Source organism: Mauremys reevesii, linkage group 7 (assembly GCF_016161935.1).
Source record: "Mauremys reevesii isolate NIE-2019 linkage group 7, ASM1616193v1, whole genome shotgun sequence".
NCBI classification, from domain to species: domain Eukaryota; kingdom Metazoa; phylum Chordata; order Testudines; family Geoemydidae; genus Mauremys; species Mauremys reevesii.
The window spans coordinates 93005313-93025136 of record NC_052629.1 but is presented as its reverse complement, the minus strand read 5'-3'; the positions used below and the strand labels follow the sequence as shown (position 1 = coordinate 93025136).

The 19824-nt window shown below is 43.1% G+C and overlaps 1 protein-coding gene across 4 annotated transcripts in view; it reads left to right on the top strand.

Annotated features, from left to right (window-relative positions):
* The window catches only part of AHNAK (AHNAK nucleoprotein), a 54486-nt gene extending 34950 nt beyond the window's left edge, over positions 1 to 19536 (top strand). For 3 of the 4 annotated variants that reach the window (XM_039482641.1, XM_039482640.1, XM_039482642.1), the window contains exon 5: positions 288 to 19536. In XM_039482641.1, the coding sequence (XP_039338575.1) occupies positions 288 to 18647 (18360 nt within the window). In that variant the 3' untranslated portion in view covers positions 18648 to 19536. The remainder of the gene's footprint in view (positions 1 to 287) is intronic. The other variant, XM_039482643.1, reaches the window with a different exon arrangement.
* The last annotated feature ends 288 nt before the right edge of the window (positions 19537 to 19824 follow it).

Here is a 19824-nt window from a genome sequence, read left to right as displayed (position 1 = left end):
AGGGATGGGGACAGGCCAGGTATGCTGAGTCAGCATCTCTGTTGGGCAGCAGCTCCTATGAATGTACAGCTGCTCATAGAAAAGAGCAGCAGGGCCCAGGGTGACTTGATCTTCTGTCATAGCAGCCCCCCTGAAGGAAGGAGATGCAAATTGCAGCCCTTCAGGAGAGAGTCAAGGCCAGTGATTATTACACACGTTACTTTACTGCAGCACTAGCCAATCTCCCTCTTCTTCTTCAAATCTCTCCTTACGACACACTGGTGTTAACCAATGTCTCTTATTTCCAGAGTGGGGATGATGAAGAGTACAGGAGAATATACACAACGAAAATTAAACCACGTCTGAAGTCGGAAGATGCAGCAGAAGCTGAACACACAGAAAGCAGAACCATTACCGTCACCAAAAAGGTCACAGCTTATACCGTAGATGTCACTGGACACGAGGGAGCAAGAGAGATTGACATCAGCAGCCCAGAATTTAAAGTTAAGATTCCAAGCCATCAAGTCACCCATATAACAACATCAGAAATTGAAAAAGGACCTGGAAAAACCGTGATCAAAATACCACAGGTGGATTTGTCTGGGAAAACAGACTCCAGTATGGGGATCAGAGGTAGACCTAGTGGCATCTCATATTCTGGACCAACTGTCGAATCATCCACCAAAAGGTTGGACTTTGGTGCCCCTGACGTGCACATGAGAGAGCCCAAGATGGGCACTGAGATAAATGTCTCAGGACCTCAAGTCACAGGCGTTCACTCGAGAACCCAAACAGACTTTAAGCCAGCAGAAATTCAAGTTCCAGGTGTGGACGTTGTCAAATCGGTTAATTCTTCAGGCACTAGAGTCACAAGCCCAGAGGGCAGCTTGCCCAGAATCGATGCAAATGGACAGAGGGGAAACCTGGATGCAAATATTCACATTACTGGCCCTAAACTAAATGGAAAAATGGGTGTTTCAGGCATCGAGGTTAAAACTGAAGTTCCTGGAGGCAAACTGCCGCAATTTGATATTTCAGGCTCCAAGATAAGAAGTGATACAGAAGGTCCCAAAGTTGATGTATCATTTTCAAAAATCAAGGCTCCTTCAGTTGATATTTCTGGCCCTAAGATTCAAGGTGATATCAAAGCTCCAAGGGTGGACATTCCTCTTTCGAGCATCGAATGTGATATGCAGGACATTAAAGCTCCAGAAATTAACATTGAAAGCCCAGGAAAAATAAAAATGCCTGTAATGAAGATGCCTAAATTTGGCTTCTCACCTTCAGCTTCTGATACTAATGTTCGAGCACCACAGGCAGGTGTAGACATTTCTGTGCCAAAGATACAGGCTCCTCACCTGGATATCACAACTCCATCTGTTCATATGGAAGATCCAAAGGAAAAACTGAAATGTACAGTGCCTTCAGGGGAAGGTGCTAACATTGCAAAGCCACATGTGGGTGTGGCTCTCAAAGGACCTCAGTTGAAGGGAGTGGTGGAAGTGTCCTCTCCAACACTAGAAGGTCCCAGAGTTGGTGTCAAGGGTCCCAAGATTGATCTTGCGGCTCCTGATGTTGATATTCAAAGTGGTGAAGGAAAAATAAAATTGCCCTCAATGAAATTTCCTAAATTTACTGCATCAGGCTTCAAAGGGGAAGGCCCTGGTGTGGGTGTGACGCTTCCTAAGGGGGAGATTACTATTGCAGGCCCCAAGGTAGACATCAGCACACCAGATATAGACACTAGAGGAGAATGGAAAGTCCCCAAATTTAGGAAGCCTGAATTAATAAGTCAGACACCAAAAATTTCTATGTCAGATGTGGACCTGAGTCTGAAAAGCCCTAGCCTGAAGGGAGATGTGGGTATTTCAGGGCCAAGGATCGAAGGGGATCTGAAAGGACCCATTGTGGACATTAAAGGCCCCAAACTAGACATTGAAGCTCCTGGCATTGACCTTGAAAGTCCTGAAGGTCAGTTGAAAGGGCCCAAGTTCTCAATGCCTTCTTGGAAAATGTCACCATCAAAAGTATCCATGCCAGATGTGGATGTGAATCTGAAAGGGCCTAAAGTGAAGGGAGACATGGATATTTCCGTCCCACAAATAGGAGGTGACTTGAAGGGACCTCAGATTGACATAAAAGGCCCCAAACTAGATATAGATGCTCCTGACATTGACATCAAAGGGCCAGAAGGACACCTGAAAGGTCCCAAATTTAAGATGCCTGAAATGCACATCAAGACCCCTAAAATCTCCATGCCAGACATCGACTTGAATCTGAAGGGTCCTAAGCTGAAAGGAGATGTGGATGTTTCAGTGCCAAAACTGGAAGGGGAGTTGAAAGCTCCTGGAATTGACATTAAAGGTCCTAAAGTGGACATTGATGCACCAGATGTAGATATTCATGGCCCAGATGGTAAACTCAAAATGCCTAAACCAAAAATGCCAAAATTCAGCATGCCTGGGCTGAAAGGGGAGGGACCAGATGTGGATGTAACACTTCCAAAGGGGGAGCTGGATATTTCCGGTCCGAAGGTACAAATTGATGCTCCAGGTATGGACATCAAAGGGCCAGAAGGACACCTGAAAGGTCCCAAATTTAAGATGCCAGAAATGCACATCAAGACACCAAAAATCTCCATGCCAGACATCGACTTGAATCTGAAGGGTCCTAAGCTGAAAGGAGATGTGGATGTTTCAGTGCCAAAGCTGGAAGGGGAGTTGAAAGCTCCTGGAATTGACATTAAAGGTCCTAAAGTGGACATTGATGCACCAGATGTGGATATTCACGGCCCAGATGGTAAACTGAAAATGCCTAAACTGAAAATGCCAAAATTCAGCGTGCCTGGGCTGAAAGGGGAGGGACCAGACGTGGATGTAACACTTCCAAAGGGGGAGCTGGATATTTCCGGTCCGAAGGTACAAATTGAAGCTCCAGGTTTGGACATTGAAGGACCCAAGGGAGAACTAAAAGGTCCCAAATTTAAGATGCCTGAAATGCACATCAAGACACCAAAAATCTCCATGCCAGATGTGGACATGAATCTAAAAGCCCCCAAGCTGAAGGGAGATGTTGGTATTTCAGGGCCAAGGATCGAAGGGGATCTGAAAGGACCCGCTGTGGACATTAAAGGCCCCAAACTAGACATTGAAGCTCCTGGCATTGACCTTGAAAGTCCTGAAGGTCAGTTGAAAGGGCCCAAGTTCTCAATGCCTTCTTGGAAAATGTCACCATCAAAAGTATCCATGCCAGATGTGGACGTGAATCTGAAAGGGCCTAAAGTGAAGGGAGACATGGATGTTTCCATCCCACAAATAGGAGGTGACTTGAAGGGACCTCAGATTGACATAAAAGGCCCCAAGCTAGATATAGATGCTCCTGACATTGACATCAAAGGGCCAGAAGGACACCTGAAAGGTCCCAAATTTAAGATGCCTGAAATGCACATCAAGACACCAAAAATCTCCATGCCAGACATCGACCTGAATCTGAAGGGTCCTAAGCTGAAAGGAGATGTGGATGTTTCAGTGCCAAAGCTGGAAGGGGAGTTGAAAGCTCCTGGAATTGACATTAAAGGTCCTAAAGTGGACATTGATGCACCAGATGTAGATATTCACGGCCCGGATGGTAAACTGAAAATGCCTAAATTAAAAATGCCAAAATTCAGCGTGCCTGGGCTGAAAGGAGAGGGACCAGACGTGGATGTAACACTTCCAAAGGGGGAGCTGGATATTTCTGGTCCGAAGGTACAAATTGATGCTCCAGGTTTGGACGTCGAAGGACCCAAGGGAGAACTAAAAGGTCCCAAATTTAAGATGCCTGAAATGCACATCAAGACACCAAAAATCTCCATGCCAGACATTGACTTGAATCTGAAGGGTCCTAAGCTGAAAGGAGATGTGGATGTTTCAGTGCCAAAGCTGGAAGGGGAGTTGAAAGCTCCTGGAATTGACATTAAAGGTCCTAAAGTGGACATTGATGCGCCAGATGTGGATATTCATGGCCCAGAAGGTAAATTCAAAATGCCCAAATTCAAAATGCCCAAGTTTGGAATGCCTGGATTCAAAGGGGAGGGACCAGACGTGGATGTAAGCCTTCCGAAAGGGGAGATTGATCTCTCAGGTCCAAAAGTAGGCTTTGATGCTCCTGATTTGGATTTTGAAGGGCCAGAAGGAAAACTGAAAAATCCCAAATTTAAGATGCCTGAAATGCACATCAAGGCACCCAAAATCTCTATGCCAGATGTTGATTTACACTTGAAAGGTCCTAAACTGAAAGGAGATGTGGATGTTGCTGTTCCGAAGATACAAGGTGATTTGAAAGGTCCTGAATTTGATATTAAAGGCCCCAAAGTTGACATTGATGCACCAGTAGTGGATATTCATGGCCCAGACGGTAAACTCAAAATGCCTAAACTGAAAATGCCTAAATTTGGTGTACCTGGGCTGAAAGGGGAGGGACCAGATGTGGATATAGCACTTCCAAAGGGAGAGGTGGATATTTCTGGTCCCAAGATAGATATTGATGCTCCAGGTTTGAATATTGAAGGGCCTGAAGGACACCTGAAAGGTCCCAAATTTAAGATGCCTGAAATGCACATCAAGACCCCTAAAATCTCCATGCCAGACATTGACTTGAATCTGAAGGGCCCTAAACTGAAGGGAGATGTGGATGTTTCTGTTCCAAAGCTGGAAGGAGAATTGAAAGCTCCTGGAATTGACATTAAAGGCCCCAAAGTGGATATTGATGCACCAGATGTGGATATTCACGGCCCAGATGGTAAACTGAAAATGCCTAAACTGAAAATGCCTAAATTTGGTGTACCTGGGCTGAAAGGGGAGGGACCAGACATGGATATAACATTTCCAAAAGGGGATGTGGGTATTTCTGGTCCCAAAGTGAACATTGATATCCCAAGTTTAGACATTGAAGGGCCAGAAGGTAAAGTGAAAGGTCCAAAGTTTAAACTGCCTGAGCTAAATATTCAGACACCCAAAGTCTCCATGCCAGATGTGGACCTAGGTTTGAAGGCATCTAAACTCAAAGGAGATGTGGATATCTCTGTTCCAAAGATAGAAGGTGATTTGAAAGGACCCAGCATTGACGTTAAGGGGCCTCAAATTGATATTGAAGGTCCTCAAATGGATATTGACGTGCCTGATATGGACTTGGAATGTCCAGAAGGCAAACTGAAAGGCCCCAAATTTAGGATGCCTAAAATGAATATCAAGGCCCCTAAAATCTCCATGCCAGATGTTGATCTGAATCTAAAGGCACCTAAACTGAAAGGAGAGATGGATGTTTCTGTTCCAAAGATTGGAGGTGATTTTAAAGGACCCAGCATTGACATTAAGGGCCCCAAAGTTGACACTGATGTTCCTGATGTTGACCTTGAATGTCCAGAAGCCAAATTGAAAATGCCAAAAATGAAGTTTCCAAAGTTTGGCATGCCTGGCTTCAAAGGAGAGGGTCCTGACATGGATGTGAAACTCCCTAAGGGACAGGTGGATATTTGCGGTCCCAAAGTGGATATTGATGCTCCAGGTTTGGACATTGAAGGACCAGAAGGAAAAATAAAAGGTCCCAAATTTAAGATGCCTGAAATGCACATCAAGACCCCTAAAATCTCCATGCCAGACATTGACCTAAATTTGAAAGGTCCCAAACTAAAAGGAGACGTGGATGTTTCTATTCCAAAGCTAGAAGGTGATTTGAAAGGTCCTGATGTTGACATCAATGCCCCCTCAATAGATATTAATGCACCAGATATTGAACTGCAGGGTTCAGGTGGAAAACTGAAAATGCCCAAAATGAAGATGCCTCAATTTAATGTGTCAGGCCCTAAACTTGAAGGACCTGATATAGATGTAAAAGTGCCAAAGGGAGAGGTTGATATTTCAGCTCCCAAGGTAGATATAGAGGCTCCAGAGCTGGACCTTGAAGGCCCAGAAGGCAAATGGAAAGGACCTAAATTTAAAATGCCTAAATTGAATATTAAAGCACCTAAAATCTCCATGCCGGATGTAGACTTGAATCTCAAGGCACCGAAAATGAAGGGGGAGATGGATGTTACTGTTCCAAAGATAGAAGGTGATTTGACAGGACCTGAAATTGATATTAAAGGGCCAAAATTAGACATTGAGGCACCTGATATGGATCTTGAGTGTCCTGAAGGAAAACTGAAAGGGCCGAAATTCTCAATGCCTTCTTGGAAAATGTCACCATCAAAAATATCCATGCCAGATGTGGACTTGAAAGGGCCCAAACTGAAGGGAGACTTGGATGTTTCTGTCCCAAAGATAGAAGGTGACTTGAAAGGACCTGAGATTGACATGAAAGGCCCCAAACTGGATGTTGATGCACCGGACATGGGCATTGATGGGCCGGAAGGAAAAATGAAAGGTCCCAAATTTAAAATGCCTGAAATGCACATCAAGGCCCCAAAAATCTCTGTTCCTGATGTAGACCTGAATTTAAAAGCCCCTAAAATAAAAGGGGAAGTTGATATCTCAGCTCCTAAATTTGAAGGAAATTTGAAAGGTCCTGATTTTGATATCAAAGGCCCCAAGGTTGATATTGATGCACCAGATGCGGATATTCATGGCCCAGATGGTAAATTCAGAATGCCCAAATTCAAAATGCCCAAATTCAGCATGCCTGGGTTCAAAGGAGAGGGACCAGAGGTGGATGTGAAGCTTCCAAAAGGGGAGATGGATATTTCCGGTCCCAAGATAGACATTGATGCTCCGCAGTTGGACGTTGAAGGTCCTGAAGGAAGGCTGAAAGGTCCTAAATTTAAGATGCCTGAAATGCACATCAAGGCGCCTAAAATCTCCATGCCAGACATTGATTTGAATGTGAAAGGTCCTAAATTGAAAGGGGATGTGGATGTTTCTGTTCCAAACCTGGAAGGTGACTTGAGGGGGCCTGAATTTAATCTCCAAGGCCCCAAAGTTGACATTGATGCACCAGATATGGATATTCACGGCCCAGAGGGTAAACTCAAAATGCCTAAATTCAAAATGCCCAAATTTGGCATGCCAGGGTTCAAAGCGGAAGGCCCTGATGTGGATGTAAAACTTCCGAAGGGGGACGTGGATATTTCTGGGCCCACGGTAGACATAGATGCCCCAGATTTGAACATTGAAGGTCCAGAGGGAAAGCTGAAAGGTCCCAAATTTAAGATGCCTGAAATGCACGTCAAGGCACCTAAAATCTCCATGCCAGATTTTGATTTGAACCTGAAAGGACCTAAAGTGAAGGGAGATGTGGATGTTTCTGTACCAAAGCTAGAAGGGGATTTGAAAGGGCCCGAGTTTGAGATCAAAGGTCCCAAAGTGGACATTGATGCTCCAGATCTTGATATTGAAGGTCCTGAAGGAAAATGGAAAGGCCCCAAATTTAAGATGCCTGACATGCATTTTAAAGCACCTAAAATCTCCATGCCAGACGTTGACTTTAATTTGAAAGGTCCTAAAGTGAAGGGGGATGTGGATGTTTCTGAACCAAAGATAGAAGGGGGTTTGAAAGGGCCTGAGGTTGATATCAGAGGCCCTAAACTGGATGTTGATGTTCCTGAGGTTGACCTGCAGGGACCAGAGGGAAGATGGAAAGGTCCTAAATTTAAGATGCCTGAGATGCACCTCAAGGCACCTAAAATCTCCATGCCAGACATTGACTTGAATTTGAAAGGCTCTAAAGTGAAGGGAGATGTGGATGTTTCTGTTCCAAAAATTGAGGGTGATTTGAAAGGTCCTGATGTTGATCTTAAAGGCCCCAAAGTTGACATTGACGTACCAGACATGGATCTTCATGGCCCAGAAGGTAAATTTAAAATGCCTAAGTTCAAAATGCCCAAGTTTGGAATGCCTGGGTTCAAAGGGGAGGGACCAGACGTGGATGTAAGCCTTCCAAAAGGGGAGATTGATCTCTCAGGTCCAAAAGTAGACATTGATGCTCCTGATTTGGATATAGAAGGGCCAGAAGGACACCTGAAAGGTCCCAGATTTAAGATGCCTGAAATGCACATCAAGGCACCTAAAATCTCCATGCCAGATGTTGATTTGAATTTGAAAGGCCCTAAAGTGAAGGGGGATGTGGATGTGTCTGTTCCAAATATTGAGGGTGATTTGAAAGGTCCTGAGTTTGATATAAAAGGCCCCAAAGTTGACATTGCTGCACCAGATGTGGATCTTCATGGCCCAGAAGGTAAATTTAAAATGCCTAAATTCAAAATGCCCAAATTCAGCATGCCTGGGTTCAAAGGAGAGGGACCAGAGGTGGATGTGAAGCTTCCAAAAGGGGAGATTGATCTCCCAGGTCCAAAAGTAGACATTGATGCTCCTGATTTGGATTTTGAAGGGCCAGAAGGAAAACTGAAAGGTCCCAAATTTAAGATGCCTGAAATGCACATCAAGGCACCAAAAATCTCCATGCCGGACATTGATTTAAACTTAAAAGGTCCCAAAATGAAAGGAGATGTAGATGTTTCTCTTCCAAAGCTAGAAGGTGACTTGAAGGGTCCTGAATTTCATCTCCAAGGCCCCAAAGTTGACACTGATGCACCAGATGTGGATATTCATGGCCCAGAGGGCAAATTCAAAATGCCTAAATTCAAAATGCCCAAGTTTGGAATGCCTGGGTTCAAAGGGGAGGGACCAGATGTGGATGTAAGCCTTCCAAAAGGGGAGATTGATCTCTCAGGTCCAAAAGTAGACATTGATGCTCCTGATTTGGAAATTGAAGGTCCAGATGGGAAATGGAAAGGTCCTAAATTTAAGATGCCTGAAATGCACATAAAGGCACCCAAAATCTCCATGCCAGATGTTGATTTACACTTGAAAAGCCCTAAAGTGAAGGGAGATGTGGATGTGTCAGTTCCAAAAATTGAGGGTGATTTGAAGGGGCCTGAGTTTGATATTAAAGGCCCCCAAGTTGACATTGATGCACCAGACATGGATATTCATGGCCCAGAAGGTAAACTCAAAATGCCTAAATTCAAAATGCCTAAATTTGGCATGCCTGGGTTCAAAGGAGAGGGTCCTGATGTGGATATAAAACTTCCTAAGGGAGAGGTGGATATTTCTGGGCCAAAGGTAGACATAGGTGCCCCAGATTTGAACATTGAAGGTCCAGAGGGAAAGCTGAAAGGTCCCAAATTTAAGATGCCTGAAATGCATGTCAATGTTCCTAAAATCTCCATGCCAGACATTGATTTGAATTTGAAAGGTCCTAAATTGAGGGGGGATGTGGATGTTTCTGTACCAAAACTAGAAGGGGATTTGAAAGGGCCCGAGTTTGATATCAAAGGTCCCAAAGTGGACATAGACGCCCCTGATGTGGAGATTGAAGGTCCAGATGGGAAATGGAAAGGCCCCAAATTTAAGATGCCTGACATGCATTTTAAAGCACCTAAAATCTCCATGCCAGACGTTGACTTTAATTTGAAAGGTCCTAAAGTGAAGGGGGATGTGGATGTTTCTGTTCCAAAACTAGAAGGGGATTTGAAAGGGCCTGAGGTTGATATCAGAGGCCCTAAACTGGATGTTGATGTTCCTGATGTTGACATAGAGGGACCAGAGGGAAAGCTGAAAGGTCCTAAATTTAAAATGCCTGAAATGCACATCAAGGCACCTAAAATCTCCATGCCAGATTTTGATTTGAACCTGAAAGGACCTAAAGTGAAGGGGGATGTGGATGTTTCCGTACCAAAGCTAGAAGGGGATTTGAAAGGGCCTGAGTTTGATATCAAAGGTCCCAAAGTGGACATTGATGCTCCAGATCTTGATATTGAAGGTCCTGAAGGAAAATGGAAAGGCCCCAAATTTAAGATGCCTGAAATGCACATCAAGGCACCTAAAATCTCCATGCCAGACATTGACTTTAATTTGAAAGGCCCTAAAGTGAAGGGGGATGTGGATGTTTCTGTTCCAAAACTAGAAGGTGATTTGAAAGGCCCTGAGATTGATATTAAAGGGCCTAAATTGGATATAGATGCCCCGGATGTGGAGATTGAAGGCCCTGATGGGAAATGGAAAGGTCCTAAATTTAAAATGCCTGAGATGCACATCAAGGCACCTAAAATCTCCATGCCAGATGTTGATTTACACTTGAAAGGTCCTAAACTGAAGGGAGATGTGGATGTGTCTGTTCCAAAGATTGAGGGTGATTTGAAGGGGCCTGAGTTTGACATCAAAGGCCCTAAAATTGACCTTGATGCACCAGATGTGGATCTTCATGGCCCAGAGGGTAAACTCAAAATGCCTAAATTCAAAATGCCCAAATTTGGAATGCCTGGGTTCAAAGGGGAGGGACCAGACGTGGATGTAAGCTTTCCAAAAGGGGAGATTGATGCTCCTGATTTGGATTTTGAAGGACCAGAAGGAAAACTGAAAGGTCCCAAATTTAAGATGCCTGAGATGCACATCAAGGCACCTAAAATCTCCATGCCAGATGTTGATTTACACTTGAAAGGTCCTAAACTGAAGGGAGATGTGGATGTGTCTGTTCCAAAGATTGAGGGTGATTTGAAGGGGCCTGAGTTTGACATCAAAGGCCCTAAAATTGATCTTGATGCTCCAGATGTGGATCTTCATGGCCCAGAGGGTAAACTCAAAATGCCCAAATTCAAAATGCCCAAATTTGGAATGCCTGGGTTCAAAGGGGAGGGACCAGACGTGGATGTAAGCCTTCCGAAAGGGGAGATTGATCTCTCAGGTCCAAAAGTAGACATTGATGCTCCTGATTTGGATTTTGAAGGGCCAGAAGGAAAACTGAAAGGTCCCAAATTTAAGATGCCTGAAATGCATATCAAGGCACCTAAAATCTCCATGCCAGATGTTGATTTACACTTGAAAGGTCCTAAACTGAAGGGAGATGTGGATGTGTCTGTTCCAAAGATTGAGGGTGATTTGAAGGGGCCTGAGTTTGACATCAAAGGCCCTAAAATTGATCTTGATGCTCCAGATGTGGATCTTCATGGCCCAGAGGGTAAACTCAAAATGCCCAAATTCAAAATGCCCAAATTTGGAATGCCTGGGTTCAAAGGGGAGGGACCAGACGTGGATGTAAGCCTTCCAAAAGGGGAGATGGATCTCTCAGGTCCAAAAGTAGACATTGATGCTCCTGATTTGGAAATTGAGGGGCCAGAAGGAAAATGGAAAGGTCCTAAATTTAAGAAGCCTGAAATGCATTTTAACGTTCCTAAAATTTCCATGCCAGATATTGATTTAAATTTGAAAGGTCCTAAACTGAAGGGAGATGTGGATGTTTCTCTTCCTAAAGTAGGTGGTGATTTGAAAGGTCCCAAAGTTGAAGTCAAAGGACCAGATATTGATCTTGAGGCTCCAAAACTTGATATAGAAGGAAAGACAAAAAAATCAAGATTTAAACTTCCTAAATTTAGTTTTTCTGGCCCTAAAGTTCAAAGCCCTGATGTGGATGTGAAACTTAAGAAATCTGATATTGATATTTCTGGACCAAAGGTGGATGTGAGTGCTCCAGATGTGGACATTCAGGGGAAAGCAAAAGGATCTAAATTTAAAATGCCTTTCCTAAGTATTTCATCACCTAAAGTGTCAATGCCAGATGTGGAGTTAAATCTGAAAGGGCCTAAACTGAAAGGAGACCTAGATGTTTCTGGGCCAAAGCTAGAAGGGGATTTAAAAGGGCCTGAAGTTGACCTCAAAAGCCCCCAAATAGACATCAGTGCACCAGACGTTGATATTCATGGCCCAGAGGGTAAACTCAAAATGCCAAAATTGAAAATGCCTAAATTTGGAACACCTGGGTTCAAAGGAGAGGGACCAGATATTGATGTAAAACTTCCAAAAGGAGAGGTGGATGTTTCAGGTCCCAAGATAGACATTGATGCTCCAGATTTGGAAATTGAAGCTCCTGATGGAAAAGTGAAAGGCCCCAAATTTAAGATGCCTGAAATGCATTTCAATGTTCCTAAAATCTCAATGCCAGACATTGATTTGAATTTGAAAGGCCCTAAATTGAAGGGAGATGTGGATGTTTCTGTACCAAAACTAGAAGGGGATTTGAAAGGCCCTGAAGTCGATATCAAAGGCCCTAAAGTGGATATAGATGTCCCTGATGTGGAGATTGAAGGCCCAGAAGGCAAGTGGAAAGGTCCCAAATTTAAGATGCCTGATATGCATTTTAAAGCACCTAAAATCTCCATGCCAGATTTTGATTTGAACCTGAAAGGACCTAAAGTGAAGGGGGATATGGATGTTTCTGTTCCAAAGCTAGAAGGGGATTTGAAAGGACCTGAGTTTGATATCAAAGGTCCCAAAGTAGACATAGATGCTCCCGATCTTGATATTGAAGGTCCTGAAGGAAAATGGAAAGGCCCCAAATTTAAGATGCCTGAAATGAATATCAAGGCACCGAAAGTCTCAATGCCTGACATTGATTTTAACCTCAAAGGCCCTAAACTGAAGGGAGACATAGATGTTTCTGGCCCTAAGATGGAGGGAGATTTGAAGGGGCCTGAAATTGATATCAGAAGTCCCAAAGTGGACATTGGTGCACCAGACGTGGATATTCATGGCCCAGAGGGTAAACTCAAAATGCCTAAATTCAAAATGCCCAAATTCGGAATGCCTGGGTTCAAAGGAGAGGGACCAGATGTGGATGTAAGTCTTCCAAAGGGAGAGATTGATATTTCAGGACCCAAAATAGACATTGATGCTCCTGATGTGGAGATTGAAGGACCAGAAGGAAAATGGAAAGGTCCAAAATTTAAGATGCCTGAAATGAATATCAAGGCCCCTAAAATCTCCATGCCGGACTTTGATTTGAATTTGAAAGCCCCTAAATTGAAAGGAGATGTGGATGTTTCTGTTCCAAAATTAGAAGGTGATTTGAAAGGTCCTGAAGTCGATATCAAAGCCCCTAAACTAAACATAGATGCCCCTGATGTGGAGATTGAAGGATCAGATGGAAAATGGAAAGGTCCCAAATTTAAAATGCCTGACATGCATTTTAAAGCACCTAAAATCTCCATGCCAGACTTTGATTTGAACCTGAGAGGCCCTAAAGAGAAGGGGGATGTGGATGTTTCCATACCAGATTTTGAAGGTGATATGAGAGGCCCAGAAGTTGATATTAAAGGTCCCAAATTGGACATAGATGCTCCAGATCTTGACATTGAGGGTCCAGAGGGAAAACTGAAAGGACCCAAATTTAAGATGCCTGAAATGCATTTCAATGTTCCTAAAATCTCCATGCCGGACATTGATTTGAATTTGAAAGGTCCTAAATTGAAGGGGGATGTGGATGTTTCTGTACCAAAACTAGAAGGGGATTTGAAAGGGCCCGAGTTTGATATCAAAGGTCCCAAAGTGGACACAGACGCCCCTGATGTGGAGATTGAAGGTCCAGATGGGAAATGGAAAGGCCCCAAATTTAAGATGCCTGACATGCATTTTAAAGCACCTAAAATCTCCATGCCAGACTTTGATTTGAATTTGAAGGGTCCTAAAATCAAGGGGGATGTGGATGTTTCTGGCCCTAAACTGGAAGGGGATTTGAAAGGTCCTGATTTTGATATCAAAGCCCCCAAAGTTGACATTGATGCACCAGATGTGGATATTCATGGCCCAGAGGGTAAACTCAAAATGCCCAAATTCAAAATGCCCAAGTTTGGAATGCCTGGATTCAAAGGGGAGGGACCAGACGTGGATGTAAGCCTTCCGAAAGGGGAGATTGATCTCTCAGGTCCAAAAGTAGACATTGATGCTCCTGATTTGGATTTTGAAGGGCCAGAAGGAAAACTGAAAGGTCCCAAATTTAAGATGCCTGAAATGCATTTCAATGTTCCTAAAATCTCCATGCCAGACATTGATTTGAATTTGAAAGGTCCTAAACTGAAGGGGGATGTGGATGTTTCTGTACCAAAATTAGAAGGTGATTTGAAAGGGCCTGAGTTTGATATCAAAGGTCCCAAAGTGGACTTAGACGCCCCTGATGTGGAGATTGAAGGTCCAGATGGGAAATGGAAAGGCCCCAAATTTAAGATGCCTGACATGCATTTTAAAGCACCTAAAATCTCCATGCCAGACTTTGATCTGAATTTAAAAGGGCCCAAACTGAAGGGAGATGTGGATGTTTCTGTGCCAAATATTGAAGGTGATTTGAGAGGCCCTGAAGTCGATATTAAAGCTCCCAAATTGGACATAGATGCTCCTGAAGTGGAGACTGAGGGCCCAGAAGGAAAATGGAAAGGTCCCAAATTTAAGATGCCTGACATGCATATTAAGGCACCTAAAATATCAATGCCTGATGTGGACTTCAACCTTAAGGGTCCTAAGCTGAAAGGAGATCTAGATGTTTCTGGGCCTAAGTTAGAAGGTGATTTGAAAGGTCCTGAATTTGATATCAAAGGTCCCAAAGTGGACATTGATGCACCAGACATCGATATTCATGGCCCAGAAGGAAAATTGAAAATGCCCAAAATGAAATTTCCTAAATTCAGCATGCCTGGGTTCAAAGGGGAAGGCTCGGATGTGGATGTAAATCTTCCAGAAGGAGGGGTTGATATTTCGGGTCCTAAGATAGACATTGATGCCCCCAATTTGGATATTGAAGGGCCTGAAGGGAAATGGAAAGGTCCAAAATTTAAGATGCCTGAAATGAATATCAAGGCACCTAAAATCTCCATGCCAGACATTGATTTAAACTTAAAAGGTCCTAAAATTAAAGGAGACATGGATGTTTCTGTCCCTAAGATAGAAGGTGATTTAAAAGGTCCAGAGATAGACATTAAATCCCCCAAAATGTCTGTTGATGTTCCTGATCTTGACTTTGAAGGTCCAGAAGGAAAACTGAAAGGTCCTAAATTTAAGATGCCAGAAATGCATATTAAAGCACCCAAAATCTCCATGCCAGATTTTGACTTGAATTTAAAGGGGCCTAAACTGAAGGGAGACATGGATGTTTCTATTCCAAAGTTGGAAGGGAATTTGAAAGGTCCTGAAATTGACATTAAAGGCCCCAAATTGGACATAGATGCACCTGATATCAACATTGAAGGGCCAGAAGGAAAACTGAAAACTCCCAAATTTAAGATGCCTGAAATGCACATCAAGGCCCCTAAAATCTCCATGCCAGATGTAGACCTGAATCTAAAGGCACCTAACCTGAAAGGAGACATAGATCTTTCTGGTCCAAAAATAGAGGGTGATTTGAAAGGTCCTGAATTTGATATCAAAGGTCCCAAAGTGGACATTGATGCACCAGACATTGATATTCATGGCCCTGAAGGAAAACTGAAATTACCCAAAATGAAGCTGCCTAAATTCAGTACGCCTGGGTTCAAAGGGGAAGGCCCGGATGTGGATGTAAGTCTTCCAAAGGGAGAGGTTGATATTTCAGGTCCTAAGATAGATATTGGCACTCCTGATTTGAACATTGAAGGTCCAGAAGGAAAACTGAAAGGGTCAAAATTTAAGATGCCTGAGATGCATTTTAAGACACCCAAAATCTCAATGCCAGACATTGATTTAAATTTGAAAGGTCATAAAATGAAGGGGGACTTTGATGTTTCTGTTCCCAAGATTGAGAGTAATCTTAAAGGTCCTGAAGTTGAGATCAAAGGCCCAGAATTTGGGATTAGAAGTCCTGAGCTTGATGTTGAGTGTCCAGATGTGACCACTGAGGGCCTTGAGGGAAATGTTAAACTTCCCAAATTTAAGAAACCAAAATTTGGGTTTGGAATTAAAAGTCCTAAGGCAGAAATCAAATCTCCTGAAGTGGATATTGCTGTCCCGGAAGGTGAACTGAATGTGGAGTCTCCTGATATTGGCATTTCTGGCAAAGGAAAAAAAAGCAAATTTAAAATGCCTAAACTTCATATGAGTGGCCCTAAAATTAAAGGAAAGAAGGGTGGATTTGATATGAATCTACCCAGTGGTGAGATAGATGCAAATTTGAAATCTCCTGATTTAGATCTCAATGTAACTGGCCCAGAGGCAACAATAAAAGGAGATATTAATGTCAAATCCCCGAAAGGAAAGAAACCAATGTTTGGGAAAATCTCTTTTCCAGATGTTGAGTTTGATATTAAATCACCTAAGTTCAAAGCTGATGCTTCTGTGACAGTTCCTAAAATGGAAGGAGAATTTAAAGCACCCGATTTGGAGGTTTCCACACCAGCTTTCAAAGGTGATATAAAGTCACCAGGTATTGACATTACAAGCCCCAGTATCAGCGCAAATCTTCCTGATGTTAACATTGGAGGTCCTGATATCAATCTTAAGAAACCTAAGGTCAAACTTCCAAGTGGAAATATTGATATAGCTGGTCCAAAAATGGAAGGTGATCTGAGAATCCCAGGTATTGACACAAACATTAATGCCCCTGACATCAAACTTAAAGGACCTACAGTGAATCTGCCTTCGGTGGACATTTCTGCTCCTTCATTCTCTGCATCTGATCTTGATATTAACTTGAAAGGACCAAAAGTAAAAGGTGATGTCAGTCTTCCCACAGCAGACCTGGAAGGTCCAGAAGGAAAACTAAAATTTCCCAAGTTCTCACTGCCCAAGATAGGGAAACCAGGTCTGAATTTAGAAGGAGCTGATGTGCAGCTGCCCTCAGCAAGCGTGGATGTATCAGCTCCAAGTATTGAAGGAGGTATGAGTGTTCCTGCAATTGAAGGAGTAGATGCAAAACTGAAGGGACCTAAGGTGACTATGCCATCAGTAAACCTTTCAATGCCCCAAGTCTCTGGACCTGATTTTGATGTAAACTTGAAAGGACCAAAACTAAAAGGAGACCTGGATGTGTCTAGTGACCTTAAAGGTCCAAAAGTGGACATACATGCACCAGATGTTGATATGAAAAGCTTTGGAGGAAAGCTTAAAATGCCCAAGTTTAAATCTCCAACTTTGGAGGGACCTCAAGCAGATCTGAACATGAAAGGGGACATTGGATTTTCTGCCCCACAAACTGAGGGGGGCATGAAAGCACCAGGTATGGATGTACATCTCAGTGCCCCAGACCTTGATATCAAAGGGCCTACAGTGAAAATGCCATCGGTAGGTATTTCTGCCCCAGATTTTGATGTAAATTTGAAAGGACCAAAGTTAAAAGGAGATCTTGATCTTTCTGGTGGCATTAAATCCCCAAAAGTGGCTATAGATGCACCAGATGTTAACTTGGAAGGTCCAGGAGGTGCGATTAAACTTCCTTCACTGAAGCTTCCCCAATTTGGCATTTCTAGTCCTCATGTTGAGGGGTCTAAGATGGGTGTGAGTATTGAAGGACCACAAATTAAAGGAGACCTTGCTGGCTCAGGGATTGATGGAGAATTGAAAGGGCCTACATTTAAAATGCAACCACTTCAAGTTTCAGCTCCAAAAATCTCTGCACCCGACATTGACTTAAACTTAAAAGGACCAAACCTAAAGGGTGATGTTAATAGTGCTGGTGATGTTAAAGGCCCAAAAGTTGGAGTGGAAGCACCAGATATCAGCATCAAAAGTTCAGGTGGAAATATTCAAATACCATCAGTAAAACTGCCCAAATGTGACATTTCAGGTTCCCAAGGCATGAAGGTTTCTGGGGTGGGTATTGCAGCTAATGCTCCTGATATCAGTTTAACAGGTCCTGCCTTCAGTGTATCAACACCAAAAGTTTCTGGGTCAGATTTTGATGTAAATTTGAAAGAACCTAAAATCAAAGGAGGTTTCGGCATTTCTGGAGACATGAAAGCTCCTGATGTAAATGTTGGGGTACCACACTTGGGCATTCAGCATTCAGGTGGTGAATTCAAAGGGCCACAGCTTTCATCTTCTGGTTTTGATGTAGAAATGAATGTGCCAGATGTTGCAGGGGGTCTTCATGTTTCTGGCCCAAAGATAGAGGGTGGTCTGAAAGGTCCCAAGGTAGGAATCAAAGGTCCTGGTGTAGATATGAATTTTCCACAAAGTAACTTAGAAAGTGCATCAGGAAAAGTGACATTCCCCAGGATGAAATTGCCTAAATTTGTGTCTTCAGGGCATGAGGTAACAGGAAGAGAAGTAGGGGTTGATGTTAACTTCCCTCCGCCAGATGCCAGTCTCCAGGCTGGTGCGGTGGAGGCTGAGTTTGAAGAGCCAGATGTCAAACTTAAGAAATCTAAAATTAAGATGCCAAAGTTTAATTTTTCAAAACCTAAAGGCAAAGGTACCATTGTTGGCTCACCGGAAGCCTCAGTGTCCATTTCAGGATCTAAAGGAGATTTAAAAAGTTCCAAGGCAAGTCTAGGTTCTATGGAGGGTGAACTGGGGGGAGGGGAAGCTGGTGCCACTTCACCTAAAGGGAAGTTTTCGTTATTTAAAAGCAAAAAGCCACGTCATCGGTCATCTTCCTTTAGCGATGAACATTCCTCCCAGTCAACCCCCACTGGCACCTTGGAGTTTGAGTGCAGCTCAGGAGCAGAGAAGGAAAAGCAGGCCAAGATGAAATTTGGAACGTTTGGAGGGATAGGGTCAAAAACTAAAGGCTCTTATGAGGTAACTGGAAGTGACGATGAAGCAGGAAAGATGCCAGGGAGCGGGGTCTCATTAACGTCCAAGAAATCCCGCCTGTCTTCCTCTTCGAGTAATGACAGCGGGACAAAGGGGGGGTTCCGAGTGCCAGTGGTAGAACTGACCGTTGCCAAAAAGAAAGAGTAAAGCGTCCGTGTATATATGTCTGTGTATGTATATATATATATCTCTCTTCTGTGTTTGTATATAAATTTCATAGCTTGAAATATTTTCAACCTCAGCAATAAAATGAATGGTGCCTAGTGAAATGTTAGATGTCATGTTGCCTACTCAAAAGAGAGGAGAGTTTCAAAGCAAGTGACCTTGGAGCTGTACCACAGTTCATCTGATGTATTTGAAAGTTTCTTTGTGTTCATGATATTTGGTTTGCGCATTAAATGCTGAGAGCTTAAGTTTACTAGCAAACTATTTTGATATCCTTTTCATTTTACTGGATATTTTCAGTGTCGGTTTATGGAAATAATGTTTCCATCTTAATTACCTTTTGGCTTTTATTTGCAGGGCTTACATTTTTGTAATGAGAATGGATATATTGAAAACACTGTAAAATATATAGATACAACTGAAATATGTCACTTACCCTTGTAATGTGGGGTTTAAAATGACACGGAGTGTTTATCACAGAAAGCTGTGGTTTCTATTAGCTTTGATAGTTGTGGTGGTAAGAAAAGTACCCCAGTTTAATTTAAGACTAGAGAATCCAGGTTGCTTTTGATAAATGTCATGAAGAAAAACAGAATTTACCAATAAACGACTAACCTGTTTTGGGTTGGATTCGACTGACACCATCTTAGTTGTCTCCGTATATTTGTTTCATTATTTGTATTATAAGAGAGGACTTTTCTTAGTTATGGTGCAAAAATCTGTGACTGCCACTTTTCTGATATTTGTTATAATTTCTGTTAACAAATGTATCTTGATTTAAAAAAAATCTTTCAGCACTTTAATGGCAAATGAATTGAGAATGTAAGAAGATTGATCTTGTAAAATGCAAATAAACTGTTTATTAACCTTGCTCCTCTGTTGCTTTGCTGTTGTAGGGGGTGGGGGTTAAAATGCTCCAGCTGTGCCTCTCCCCTATCCCCCCAGGACAGGTGCAAAAGCTTCCCAATGCCCAGCTCTCTGTTCCCATCCCCTGGATGCAGCTGGAACTGACCCTAACTGGACTCCTTTCCCTCCTCTGCCTCACCTCCTTTGGACACAGGTGCTCTAGCTGATGCACCTGGCTCCCCTACTTTTGCCCCCTTTTGCTCCTATAGCCCCTTTACCCCTCTGCCAGACACAGCCACTATAGCTGTCCCAT